The sequence below is a fragment of the Pleurodeles waltl genome, chromosome 7, assembly GCF_031143425.1.
Source record: "Pleurodeles waltl isolate 20211129_DDA chromosome 7, aPleWal1.hap1.20221129, whole genome shotgun sequence".
NCBI classification, from domain to species: domain Eukaryota; kingdom Metazoa; phylum Chordata; class Amphibia; order Caudata; family Salamandridae; genus Pleurodeles; species Pleurodeles waltl.
In genome coordinates, this window is record NC_090446.1 from 1,148,052,860 (window position 1) to 1,148,067,961 (window position 15,102).

Below are 15,102 nucleotides of genomic sequence, written 5' to 3' on the forward strand. Positions count from 1 at the left end.
TTATGCATTATTCCTTCAATGCTACTCGACACAGCACTTGGAAGTAGTTTATATCATAAAGAAGAAAGAAAAACTTGAACAGAACCATCAGAACAAACAAAAAGAGTGTGCAGTCATCAATCTGCCTCTTTTAAATGCTGATCCTCACAGATGAGTACTTCACTCGTTATTCTCCGATTGATTGTGAGTTATTCTGTTATTCTCTAATTGCGAGGTATTCTGTTGTTAGTTTGGAATTTTTTATTTTATTTGCTTTTCGTTCTAGCTTTGATTTCCTTAGAGTTTTTTTTTTCTATTAAATAACTGAGTCTGTCACAGTGCGCTTACCAGAATGACCAGGCTTTTCTCCGAGCAATCGGCAGAGGCCTTGAGTCGGTCCACGGTTTGCTTCACTGGGCGCGTCGCAACAGGCTCTGGCCCTCCTGTTTAGAGGAATTCCTTGGACAATGGCCAGACTGGGTTACGTGGGGCTCTGTGGCACGTCACTAAGACAACAGTGACAGTTGCAGAGACCGTGAACAGCTGATCATCTGTTAGCTGTTTTTTTTTTTTTTTTTTTTTTTTTTTTTACAACCTTCAGGCTTCTCTATCTATCACCTTTTAAAATAATAATATAATATTCCTTAGCCCTACATTTATTTAGAATTGTATAATTCTTTAAAGCTATGAGATCAATTCTTTAAAGCCCTCATATTTATACCAAGGTCTGGCCAAGAAATTTATAGTCCTCTACCTACTGAGCCCCATATGAACCAGGAAACGATTATTAAATGAATTCAAACCAAAATGCGCATGTGTGCGGGAAACACTAAGCCAAGTTTCATCTATGAGGGGTCAAAGGAACGATGGGGGAACACATTTTGAATCCAGAAAACATTCCTACTACTGAATGTAAAGGGGGCAAAAGGAAGCGAAAAAACGAAACACATTGAAAAGGGTGGTATACCCTGTAAAAGATTGGGAGGTCTAAGCACCTCAAAGAAATAAGGAGGTTTAGGCACCTCACCAGGGGTGTGGAATTTATTAAAATATCTACTTGTCCAGGGGACAGGTTGCTTCTCAAATCTACTTGTCCTGTAAAAAGATCTACTTGTCCCTTTGGTGCCATGAAGTGTGGCGACAAATTATGGCAGCAATTAATAGCCTCTCTGATTATGCCAGGGCTACTACCATAGTAGGGCTTAAATACTTGGAGTTTCAATCCCTACTGTAGCAATTTCCTTATTTTGCCACTTTTCTGCAGATCTGCATACTGGGGCTGGAGGAAGCAGTAAGCAATAGTTCCAGGGCTGGAATGCCTTTGAGTCTGCAAACCTACTAACCTGCATGTTTTAAAGATTTTTACCAGCTTCTCTCTAATATTTTCCCATAATAAGAAAGGTTGGACATTTACTCCTGACAATGGCAGAATTAGAACTTCTTCCAGGGTTGGGAAGAAAGTGGCTGGAGGGAAAATGAACTTGCAAATGCTCAATAGATTTTCACATGAGCAAATCTACACATCGTATTTACCCATGCTAAAATACAGTTCACAAATATTTTATAGGGGTACGACATATACCATGGGTGCACTTTTGTGACTTTCTTTAAGAATTTGGGGCCACATTTAGGTAGGTTCAGATTTGTGACCTGCAAATTGCGAGTCGCAAATCCAAATGTACGATGGTGTCCTTGACACCATCTGTGATTCGCAAGGGCTTCGCAAATGCCCACCTCATGAATAATCATGAGGTGGGTTGCAATTTGCGACCCCCTCGCGAATGGTGGCCTGCTGGAGACAGCAGACCACCATGTCTGTGACTGCTTTTCAATAAAGCAGTTTTTTTGGTTTGTTTTTGTAATGCAGCCCGTTTTCCTTAAAGGAAAACGAGATGCATAACAAAAACGAAAAATGAAACGTTTTCGTTTCATTTTTTCATAGCAAGCAGTGGTCCGGCCTGCTCTGAAAAAATGTTTACAGTGACATTCACAATGGGGAAGGGGTCCCATGGGGATTCCTTCCCTTTTGCGAAAGTGTTAGCACCCATTTGAAATGGGTGCAAACTGCGATTGGTTTGCGCCCGCGTTCGCGGTCACAAAACAATCCTACATTGCACTGCGAGTTGCAATTAGGAAGGGAACACCCCTTACTAATTGCGAGTCGCAAACCCGTTTTGTGATTCGGTAACCAGGTTACTGAATCGCAAAACTGGGTTTGTGCATCGCAATGTGCTTTTTGCATGTCGCAAACAGCGAACGTCGCTGTTTGCGACATGCAAAAAGCTACCTACATGTGGGTCTTGGTCCCTAATTAGGTCTGGTGTTAACAAAGACATTTTGTTTTTATTAAACTTCTATTTCTCTCTCTTTCGGCTGGCTTTACTGTGAGTGATCGCATTCTGCTCTTCCACAAGGAGCATATTGCCACACAAAGTAGTTTTGTTCAGTGTCAGGAACTACAGTGGCAATCAGTGGCGTAACGAAACTGGAGGGTGCCCCTTTGCAAAGAACATGGAGGAGTCCCCTCTCCAGACTCACTCAGGGCAGGTGCTGTGCTGGAGGGGCCCCCTGGAGGGCGGCTGCAGGGCCTTTGTTATGCCTCTGGTGGCAACGTGTGCTTTAAGAGTTCAAAAACTTTTTGGGGGGTTTTGCCAATGTTTGTTACAATGTTGAGGGCCTGGTAGCTCCCACAACAATAAAGTGTTACAAAAGCCATGTCAAAACAAGACACGCATTGATGAAACTAAAAGACTTATAAAAATATGTCAGATCAGTTGGCTTTGTCAGTGTATGTTTATTTTCATGCTTCCCATAATCGTGTTGAAAATGGTTACACTGATTTTCCATTAGAAAAATATTTTTGGGAAATGCTAGCATGCATCAACACATTTTACTAAATGACACTTCATTTGCATATAATCAGAGAGCATTATACTTAGCCTCTTAGCCTAAACTTTTCAAACATGTGTGTACACGTTTTTTTTTTTGTACTGGAACCAAGGTCAGTAGTGAAGTGTGACCTTAAAACATTTATTTACAGCACTCACCCTAATAATGGAGGCTTTCACATAATGAACCATAAATACAAGTTCGAACAGCATTATCTTTTGGAAACACATTACCTCAATTGCAGAGAATTCCACTCTCTGTAAACAGGCAGCCAAAGGGTTTGTGCTGCAGGGGGTTGGGCCTACTTGTCCCAAAGACAAAGTAAACATAAAATCTTGTTGCCCTTGACCCCAAACAAGATGTCCCGGGCGTCAGGCGATAGGAATTCCACATCCCTGCTCACTCAGTATGGGTGCCCTAAAGAGCACAAAATGGAAAGACTTACAATATGACACAACAGATATCTTAACTGACACCTTATTTTCTGGTGAGACCGAAGACGACTCTTGCAACACCTTACCTCTGGATGAGTACCTCCTGGACCTAAATACCCAGTCTACCTCAAGTAAGATTGTTAGAGACCCCCCCTAGGTGAGGAGATGCTTTCTACTGACAACATAAAGCATCCTAGAAGCACTAAGTGCAGTCTAAATTTATAAAATGCTGGATTAGAAATCCTCTTGAGAAAAGTACAAGAAATACTTTAAAGGTGGAATGCTCCAGACCTTTAGTGAATGAGGACAAAGAGTGTCTGACACCTAAGTTTGATCCAGAACTTATAACCTTTTTATTTAAACAGGGATGTGACCCTAGAAAGGGGCTCGAAAGATCATTAAAATCCTGCCAGGATCGCCTTCTGGATGTAGTTGGTCCATTGGCATGAATAATAGATATGGTATAGGAGGCTCACACCAATGGACTCGCTGTAAACATCAATTTGCTCAAGGGTTAGAGCCAAAGAGCCATGGTCCTCCTAGGCAAAGCTAATGCAGGCCTCAACACAGAAAGACGTAGAATTGTTTTAACCAAAATCAACCCAAAGCTTGTATATCTAGCGGAGAAGGACCCTTCAGAGAACCCAAAAGGCCTCCTTTTTGAGGAAGACATGATTAAGACGCTTAGTAAGTACATGGAAACATTTATTGCACTTGATAAAGTGAAAGCCGACATGCTTAAGGTGTTTAACACAGGTGTTTTTGATAGGGTCAGCAGAAGGAGACTTTCTGCCAGCTGGTTTTTGCAAAGGTCCCAATTTTCAAGATACTCTCAAGGGGGTCGTACAGAGGTTCGCAGACAGGTCCAACAGTGCCCTTCTACACCCAAAGAGGGGTTTTCCAGTGTGGAAGAGGATTTAGACAGTGATGACAAAACTCTGCATCATACCAGGGTGAGCACTATGATTTTTTTTTGTCCTTGTTCCTATTCCGTAACAAAAGTGGGAGGACAGCTCAAACTTTCCCCCCCATGTTTGGGAAACAATTACACAAGGTCCATGGGTATTATATACTGTCCAGGGATTCAAAACAGATTTTTGGGGACAAACCTTTCAAAATAAATCTCCCAAGGAAAATAAGTTTATCCACCGACCAACAAAAGAAATAGTAGAAGAGGATGAATCCTTATTACAGAAAGGAGCAATTCTAGAGGTACCTTTAGACCAGAGAGTTTTTGTACCTTGTTCCTTGTGGAAAAAAAGGAGAAAGGGTGGAGACCAGTGATAAACTTAAGAGAACTGAACAAGTTCTTAATTTGCAGAAATTTCAAGATGGAAGGGATCCATCTGTTGAGGGATATGTTGCTACAGGGGGATTGGTTAATAAAACTAGACCTGAAATATGCGTATTTTACCATCCCCTTGGCCAAGGAATTTCAACTATACCTTCAATTTGCATGGCATGGCCGACTATTCCAATTCCAAGCACTTCCTTTCGGTGTATCAGCAGTTCCATGGTGGTTTACCAAGGTAATGAAAGCAGCAGTTCCATACCTCAGAGAAAGAGGAGTTCGGATGATCATATATTTGGGCGATATCCTTATTATGTCTCAAAGCAAGAGACAAATCATTTTAGATATGGACATGGTTACGTCCCTACTAACGAATTTGGGCTTTATTGAAAACAAAGAGAAATCTGTTCTTGTTCCTTCAAGGTGCCTAGAATTCTTGGGATTCATAGTAGACACTGTAAATGTTATACTTTATTTTCCCTTAAAAAAGATGACCAAAATTCGAAGGGAGATAAGATATGTTCTCCGTTGAGAAACTAACCGTAAGGGAGTTAGCAAGATTTCTAGGTCTTCATTCGGCATCTATTCAGGCAGTATTTCCAGGCCTTTTACATTATAAGGCTTTGCAAAGGTTAAAAGCAAAAGTCTTACAGGGAGGGTTATGGTATGGGACAAGGTGCTTCTAGATGTGGAAGCGAGGTCAGAGTTATGTTGGTGGTTGATGAATGTGGAAGCATGGAATGGAAGAGCAATCTTTGGTGGCACTCCAGATTTTATTCTGGAATCTGATGTGAGCTTAGATAGTAGGGGTGCACGCGTTGGTTCACAGGGAAATGGTGGTTTGTGTTCTTTTGCAGAGAAATGGCATCATATAAACTACTTAGAATTGACTGCAGGGTTTTATGCACTGATGAGTTTCAAGAAACGTTTACAAGGCAGAGCAGTTGTGTTAAACATGGATACTATCTCTGCAGTAGCAAATATAAATCGCTTAGGTGGAACAAAATCCACAGATGTATCAAATCTAAAGAAGCTCTGGATGTTCTATTTGGAACACAAAATCAGTCTGAAGGCAGAATATTTACCCGGGAAAGTAAACGTATCGGCAGATTGGAATTCGTGGTTCTTGAGGGACTTCAGCGACTGGGAGCTGAACAAACTTTGTATATAGAAAATATCACAAATCTGGGGTCCTCTGGAAATACATCTCTTTGCGAGCAGACTAACATCTCAACTGGAATGCCAGACCCGGGTGCTCTAGCGGAGAACCCTTTCCTTCAATCCTGGTGAGGGATAAACTGATATGCATTTCCCCAGTTTGCTATTATTCAGAGGGTTCTACAGAAGATCAGACAAGAGAAATGCTCCCTAGTTCTAGTAACTTCGTTTTGGAGTTCTCAGGCTTGGTTTCCAATGACATTGGAATTAACCTGCGACATTCCATGCTTTCTTAGAGCCAGGCCAGGTTTACTTCAAAAACGTGGATTGAGAAGAACAGAAGCTAGGTCTGAATGGAACTTTGAACCATCTTGCATGGAGAGTATCATGAGATCTAGGGAAATGGCAGGCCTTTCGAGATCAGCTCAACAACACCTGGAGGAGTCCTGGGTTCCAGGTACCCACTCTAAGTATAAAGGAATATGGAGAATTCGGATCCCACGAAGGCACCTATAATAGAAGTTGTTTACTTCTTTGTAGAACAACTTGAGAAAGGTCTTCGCTACAGAACTATTAATGGTTATAGGTCTGCAATCTGCAGGTCATAGTCTTGTTAACAACAGAACGGTAGGTAAGAATGTTTTGGTGTGCAAGGTACTCAAAAGTATTAGGCTGAGGAGACCTCCCAAAGCTAGATATAATTCTTTGTGGGATATTAACCTGATTCTCTCTGTTTTGTTCCTGGCCTAGTAAAAAGTATTTAGGCTTGAAAAGACTTTCCATGAAATTGGCCTCTTTACTCTGTTTGATTTCTTGTAGAAGCAATTAGCGCTAAGTAATGGAATTTACGATGCTTTTGGAGTTACCTTTGAAATGACTAAAAGAACAAAAACAATGTCTGATAATTTTACCCAAGTTCTGATTCTTGTCGAAAGCTTTTTGTCGTGAGCTGCATGAATGAGTATGAGGCCAGAATGAGTGAATTTCGATCAGAAGGAACAAAACAACTTTTGATTTCTCATATTAAGCCTTTCAAAGCAGTTACTACAGCTATGATAGCTAGATGCGTAAAATGGACAATGCCATCTACAGGAATCGATTTACAGAAATATCAAGCTCATTCCAGGAGGGGTGCTATGGCGAGTCAAGCTTTTTTAAAAAGGGGGGTAAATTGGAGGACATCTTAAAAGCAGCAGATTGGTCTAATTCCTCCACCTTTGAGAAACATTACCTTAAACCAATTTATCAGGTGTCTGATGTGGCACTGAAGAGCTTTCAACTTGCATAATGGAAGCCTCTGGTTTTGTAATGAAATAGCGATTCTCCAAATAAAATGACAAGAGAATCTGAATTTCATTAAAGACACAGAGGCTGACATTATCCCACCTCCCTCATCCCCTAAATTGTACATACAAAAGGGAGAAAATGACTTATCAATACATGACTTTTCAAAGAAAATGTATTACTTTTAATGGTATATATGTATTATTTACAAGTTTTCATCTTCAATGTTAGATTACAAATAAGGTTACCTATACAGAGAATACTAGTTGTTATGAATTGTATCAATCTTATTTATTTATTTGTTAATTTCATAGAATTCTCAATAAGACAAGTCTATATAGAAGTTTGGTTGGTTTGACATTTTCCATTGGAGGTGGCTTTCTTCGGAGGACTGTTTTGATTGAGTTTATCTTAAGAAATGCAGCATTTAAAGAGGTAGATTGAGGACTACACACTTTTCATATGTTCCGATTGGTTCTGTTCTAGAGTGTTTTTTCTTTATGATGTAAACTACTTACAAGTGATGTGTGGAGTAGCATTAAAGGAATAATGCAAGATTATCGAAAAAGCAGTTTATGTTCAACTACAGGATCATATTAATGCCAACCATATACTGGACAACTATTAATCTTGTTTGAGATAAAGCTGCAGCATGGAAACAATAAGCTTAAAAATCGTAGGCAATGCCTTCCTGACCACAGATAAAGGTGACCACTGGTTCCTGATACTGCCAGACCCTTCAGCTGCCTTCAAAATAGTCAAACATCCCACCTGCATCCACACCCTAAAGTCCACAATGGGTGGTGGGACGGAAAAGTGCCTTGCTGTTATGGACATGTACCCCTGCCCTGAGTGACCCAGCTGCTGTGAGATTTGGATCCTTGGTTACAATTTCTGGTCATAGGCGAGCAAGAATCCTGCATGTGCACCATGACCTAGGCCTTTACCATGGTCTGGCTGGGTCGGTGTCTTTGCAACGGGGGGAGGGGAATTAAATAGCATGGCCACAGTGGTGGCAGCATTCAGTATTTTAGGTTTTAGTGATCGACAGAGTGAACAGGCCCTTTTACCTGCCCCACTCTCGTAAAGTTCTGCTGCTGTGTGCTTAACTCAGCCTGGCCTGCACTGGGTTGTATGCAGTGCTGGACAGTCTGCGTGGGAGTATGTCCGGTTGCTAGTGTGCAATGGGATGTAGGTGTGCCTGTGAAGGATACCGTACATGGGAGCCTGCACACAGGTATTTGTGTGTAGGGCACAATACACAAAGCCTCTTGGTTCCATTTTCAGAGGCCAGGACTTACTGGAGGAACATGTGGAGATAGAGGATTCCCCGAAGATATGTAAATAGCTGCATTCCTGAGAGCTGGATGAGATACACACTGGAGGAAGGAAAAGTCAGGCTAATTGTGCACTAGAAAATGGCTCTTTTCTTCTAAGAAGTCACCGGTCAAGGAGTCTGGACATATGTAAGGAAGGAGATGGTCTGATAAGGGAATCAAAGAGGAGGGCTGGGGCTTTTAAAAACCATTTGACGCACATATCAATGAGGCTGACATCCAGGTGCGTACCTCAAGTCACTTCAACTACCTATGTTTAGGGCTGTCAGGTTTGGAGACACTCTTGCTGTAACAGAGGAACAGCACAACAGAGGAATGGACACCTCAAAGTTAGCAACCCCCAGAACATGAACTTTAAAGCCAGACACAATCACATTTGTGTCAGGGAAATGGATGATAAAAAGGGAGAGGGAGGTTTAAGACTCCTAAACTGTGAAACTAAAGCTGTACATCAACATGGAGAATCTCAGCACAAGTGCTGACTGTTTGGACCAGTAGACCACTCTCCCAACTGGTTGAGGGTGCATGACCCAGGAGAATCAAGACCACTCGCCCTGGAACACCAGCTTCTGCCTGGCCAAAGACCAAAGGACCTTGTGAGGGGTGGGATGCTGCCAGGAGTGACATCCAGTGGGGATCCTGTTGAGTGGATCCCAGGAGCAAAGTGTGAGATTCACATTTATGTAGGGACGGCTACACCAATAGGGCCATCAACCTCTGAGCCTCATTCACAACACCCTGTATGTCAGGTGAGAGACTTCATGAAGGTTAAGAGCTGCCACACTGGTGCAGTGGTGTTAGAGAGAGGGCTGTCACCCTCTGCAGCGCTATGACCCAAAGTGTGAAACTGCCTCACTTGTGTTTGTTACCTTACCCTCCCAAACCACCCCGAAATGCCAGGTGGGGGCCGTAGTGAGTTGACAGCTGTCACACTGGTGCACCACTGTTGTAATGAGGGCCATCACCCTGGACAGTGTTGTGACCCACATGGAAGTGTTGCCTTGCGAGTGCAGGAAGCAACTTCCAAATGCCAAGTGGGGGGCGCTAAAGTAGAAGTAGGTTGTGACCCACAAGCCAAGTGCAAACTATAAACTCTGAGCTGGTACGTCGTCATCAGAAGTTCAGGAGCAACCAGAGTTTTCTATCAGCCTACAAGAGTACTTACCGAAACAACTGAGGAGTGCTGCCGAGGTCCAACCCCATGCCAGCAGTGAAGAGATTGCTGCTCCTTGTCAGCACCTGCCACCTCTGACCTCGACCCTGGATTGCTGGACGCTCTTAGGCTCTGTTTTGTGTCCAGCGGGAGAGAGTAAGATCAAACCTTGAGTCGCAGATCCGTGGGTGGGGGTAACTGCTCTATCTAACTGTAGCACGGAGGGACCTGGGACACACACTAGCCATTGTGGAACTTCTAAGACTCTTATTCTCTAGCAGAGCCTAGCCTTGATGTTACCTCAAGTGAAATTGTTGGGGAGGTGGGAGGGACGGGGGAGGAGCGGAACAACCAGATCCATAGTTGGAAGAGCAAGACGCTAGTGTCTGTGCTAAAATATAGACCATACAAAGAGAATGGTATTACTAAGTGTGTACCGTATTTCACCTTGCTTATAAAGTGTCTGGCTGGACTTTCAATTATTTTGCTTGCTAAAAACTTACACTAAGCTGGGAGCCAGTGTTTACCAGTCATTTATACCCGAGAAGCCTTGGGCTGCTTGACTCACTCCATCACTGAGAGTCAAGTGCAGAAGGGGTACTTGCCCAGGTGCTCAAAGCTCACAGTAGGCTGGGCCCCGGGACATCAGAAGTAAATGACCACAACCACCACGGTAGGGCCCAGTGCCTCTTGCTTGCCCTCTGAAATTAGTTGAGATAATGGGATTCACTGATAATGTCCCTTCTCCTACTTGTCCAATCAATACCAGTTTGTTTACCTAGGCATCTCCAGGTGTAGTGACCCTCTCACCTGAGAATTCTTCCAGGATTTCAGCTTGTCCACTGTCATCTTCGACCTCTACCATAATGCCCTTCTGTATCTCTACTCTCATACAATAGCTTTTATAAAAATAAAAAATAAAACAAATGAACACAACATCAACAAGCAGTTGAGTCTAAACTGCCACTGATAGCCTCTTCCGGTCTAGAGATCCTTGCTGCATGCCTCTCATTCTTGAGGATCCACAATGTATATTACATGCATTCATTCAGATTCGATCCAAGTTCTAACAGCTAGCATAATGGCCATAAAACCAGCATCCAACCTCCCCCAACTTCTAATATAAACAGAGTCACAGATTATAACATACTTTTTTTCATATCATCCTCTTTGCTACCCGAACAGATGATATTTAGATTTCCTAATTACTGCATACTGGATAACAGATCAATTTTTATGGTCAAGCGAGGTTCACCGACAGAAAAATCTCTGTTGAGTTATGAATACAATCTCAAGTGAGCAGCACGATCTGCCTCACTTACTGTTTCCCAGAAACAATGTGCTAATTACCTCTCCCAGCTAATCCCACCCTTCTAAAAATGAAACCCTAGTTGTCACCATCGCCAGCATCTATACTTCTACACTTACCCACCAAGGCAATATATATTCAGAGCGACAGAAAAAGCATGCGTATTTCCTTTTCCCATTCTCCCACTAAGCATTCTTATGTCTACTACTTCACTGGCACACTATCCACAACTTGCTTATGTCCTCCTCCTACATGCACTCTCAAACCATTAACAGATGCCATCTTCTTTACACAATCTTAACCACATGCATGTTGTTATCCACTATAATAGATAACATGTACTCTCAGGCACCTCCATCAATATACTCCGGCTGCCTTGGTGGATGGGATACTCAGTCACAAACGTGGCAGATATCCCGCTGTATTACAAGGACCATTAAAACTGGTGGAACTTGTAAACCGGTGGGTGGGATATCCGTCACATTTGTGACAGAGTATCCCATCCGCCAAGGTCATAATCAGGCCCTTAATGTCCTGCCAAAACCTTACCTAGTCTCTGTAATCCACCACCACTATACAATAATTTTATTAACAGCTGGCTATCTTACTGTCAGCATCAGTACATTTGCTAGATCCAAAGTCCTGGAACTTAGATGACAAATCTCACTCCCATGCAGGGGCATAGTAACACTTCTTTGGGCACATGTCACTGGCATTTTACAGCCAGTTTCAAGAGGATCTTAATTGCACTAGTTAAAGGACCACGATAATAGACACAAAACAAGAACAGGAATGGTCTTGCACAAGGCACGAGCACTTAACAACTTGCTTTTAGAGGGTCGATTTAACACTAGTCAATTGAAAGTTATATATTGAGTCAAATAATATCCGAGGTCATCAAGGCTTCTGATTTCAATTTAAACAGTTCTCAATTTGTTATGAAATTACAATTTGTGTTGTTTTTATGAACTGTGTATTTTACAATGTGAGAAATTGCTTATTTATAGCTGCATGCAATGGTTTTACTTAACTACGCAAATAAATAAACCTGTAACTTGAACACTCCCATGCAAAGCCTGGTGGTTTCACATTAATCTGTATCTTATTCAACATTTTTTGTCAACCTCAAGCTGACTGCATTGCTCCTACAATTGACGTAACAGATGAAGAGCAATGGTTAATGGATCGTGCCAGTTTTGACCCTAAACGGAGAAGCAACAAGACAGACACACACAAAGAAGTATTACCCTGGCAACTTCCCTACTTTTATTTGATTTAGCACCAGACAAATCAAGCGAGTCTGACCTTAGGGGTGATATGACTGTACACCAGACCGCAAACATTCATGGTTCACTTCGCTCTCGAGAAGTACTGGGAGGGTATTAACCAACTCTTAACTGTCGGCATATTTCTTAAAGGAGACTGTGGTTAGTAAATTATACTTTGGGTATATAAAGGAAACGGGAGAAGGCTGTTTATATGAAAGTAAAAACTTGCATCTTCATCGTGTTGCTCTAATGCTTTGTTTGGGCTTTCATGTCCCCACTTCCCAGATTGACCCTTTAGATTCAAGTCAGAGTGTGCCCAGGACGTGTCTAGGTACCATACTATCAACGAAGGTTTCATCTACTTTTCAAATAAACCCTGGTAACGTTTACCCACTGTAATCTCCTTTACCAGGCTCATCAAATGATAACTTATGTTAACTCCTTCCATTTCCCCATTTCACTCCGACTCCCACAGGCTCCCATGTGTGAAATATAGTTCACCTGTTGTTTATCACCACCCAAGCCACCTTGCCTTCTCCGAGCCTCCCCCAAATCAAATGGTTGACTATGTTTCCTACTCCCCCCCCCCACCCCCATATGGAGTCTTTTACCGGCCCCTGACTAGTCTCTTACTTTACGTCACATCAGAAACTAATGCAGAGACTGCTTGATTACAACTCTGGTGTTTTAAGATTGCACTCTCATCTCCCACCCCCTCCTCACAAGTGGCTTGCCTCACTTCACTGCCCTGCAGCTCCACCAACCCTCAAGATTGCATCCGCTACTTGCATTCCTCAGAAAAAAAATCAAATACCGTCATGACTTGCTTTCTTCACCCTATATATTTTAAACGCATAATTATCCCTTTTAAAGGCGCCTCACCTGTGGCTCATATCACTTTTTAAACCTGTCCCATTTCGATTCTTGCCAGAAACGGCTCTTTATGTCTGCTTGCGGTCTCATTTTGAACCCCCTCCCCCAGTTGCTCTTTGTGGCCGCTTGCTCGTACCTCGCCCATCTACCCAGTTCTGTTAAGGCCTTTATCTAGTTTCGATTAACCTTCTGCTTACTGTCATTCTATATCCTATTTTCCTTTAAATACTTCTATTTCACTGATTTATGAAAAATATCCTTTCCAAGTTCTATGCTCGTCCCTTAAGTGCTCTTCTCGTTAATCTTCTATCTATGATTTTTCAACGCACGCTCCTTGCCACCCAGCTATACTTTTTCGCCTGCTTTTATCAGTACCACCACCCCTATACTTGGGCATCCTCGACCTCCTCCTTAGCGTCTCCTGGAAACGCTTCCTCCTTCACCAACACCTTCTAGCGACCCTTCCCTCCTCCTGCGCACGCTACGGCCTTTGATCTTATTGGTCGCATTTCCGCTGTCAAAGTGCCACTCCCGGTCCTTGGATATCTCTTACCCTGCTCTCCTTGATCGCCTGTTTGTTGCCCTCGGGGTACCACTGCACCCGAACGTAGCCCCTGCGCAGAGGCTGCGCAGGGCCCTCTTCAGAGGCAGAGCTTCCGCGATCATCGTCCTCGTCTTCGTCCGAATCTTCTCCGTGAATAAGCCGCACCAACCCAAAGCGCAAAGCACCACGAACACGGCCTGACACCAGATCATGAGAGAAGAACATACGTTGCAGCGTGGGCTCTGCCGCTGGCAGAGAGCCAGAGGAGGGCGGCGGAGAGCCAGGTGACGGGGACGAAGAACCACCGGGAGGCACAGTCGGTACACCGGAGGGGAACTGGTCCGGGCCCGCCGCGCACTCGTCCCCGTCCGCCATCTTGGTCCTGAGGAGAACAGAGGGAGCTGTCTGAGCCAGAGCGCCGGTTACCAAGGGAGGGGCGCGTCACGCAGCTGGCGCCCTGACGTAACACCCTCCAACGCCGTTGTTAGGAGTCAAAGGATGCTTGTTGCTATGAGGTGTAAAAACGAAAGAAGGACAACAATAGGGAGATAATAGCCAGAACTGTAGCAACAAAAGAAAGACCACAAATGCTATTTTTTTTTGTTTTTTTGCCACCTTTCATAACTAGGAGCACGGCAATTGGATAGACAATGGAGAAAAGAATGCATGAACAATTAAACGCTGTTGCCAACCAAAATGAGTGATTGTTGGAATCTGTTATAGACGTAAATGAGTAAATGTGATATACAGGAAACGCACCTTTGACACATAATGAGGCGGAACGAAACAGAATTAAGGAGATTTTTTTTTTCATTGCAGACAGGGAAGCATAAATAAAAAAAAAAATCTAGCTTACGCGTCAAGAAATTTAAATTCTATTAAGGACACGGATGCGAGGATTATGCTTTCTCTTTCTTTTTGCTGTCTCAACACAACAGCCCATCAAATAACAGTAAAACAAAAAACATCAATACCCATTATGCTTTACAGTAGATCACATGTACCAATCACATCTCACGACCCATGTCCATATAAACCATGACCCCTAAAGTCACTTCCTCTTTCTTTGTCACAGTCAGATAAACATCAGGAACGAAACTCCTTACAGGTGAACTTAACACGAACCAAGCTCAAGAGGAGCCATATCCAAAAGGAACAGAATCTCTTGCAACAAGAACAAAATCCACAGAGCTGTCTTCTCCAAAAGCTGAACAGTGGAAGATTCATATTCACGGAGTCTTCTGATCAGACCCTAAAATAGTAAAAAAACTGAAGGTGATATCTTCCAAAGAACAGATATACAATTATCAACACTTTTGTGATCAAGTCTATATACAAAAATAAGGGAGGGCAGTATTCATAAATATGCATAACAAAATTTCCCCAAATTCTTAACATTAAGCCCTAAGAGTCATAAAAAAAATATATATATATGGGAGGAATAATCCTTGCCTCCGTGTCCTTAAAAGAATTGAAAATTCTTGACGCGTAACCTAGACATTTTTTTTATTCTATGTCAGGACCGGAGGCTCCGATTATGCTCATTTGAAGCTGTCCAAATACCACTGAAGCTACATCAACCA

The 15,102-nt window shown here is 42.8% G+C and overlaps 1 protein-coding gene across 1 annotated transcript in view; it reads right to left on the reverse strand.

Moving 5' to 3' along the window:
* UBE2O (ubiquitin conjugating enzyme E2 O) overlaps positions 1–13,950 on the reverse strand; it is a 738,495-nt gene extending 724,545 nt beyond the window's left edge. The window contains exon 1 of the mRNA XM_069200225.1: positions 13,529–13,950. Coding sequence (XP_069056326.1) covers positions 13,529–13,894 — 366 coding nt within the window. The 5' untranslated portion in view covers positions 13,895–13,950. The remainder of the gene's footprint in view (positions 1–13,528) is intronic.
* Positions 13,951–15,102: the final 1,152 nt, after the last annotated feature.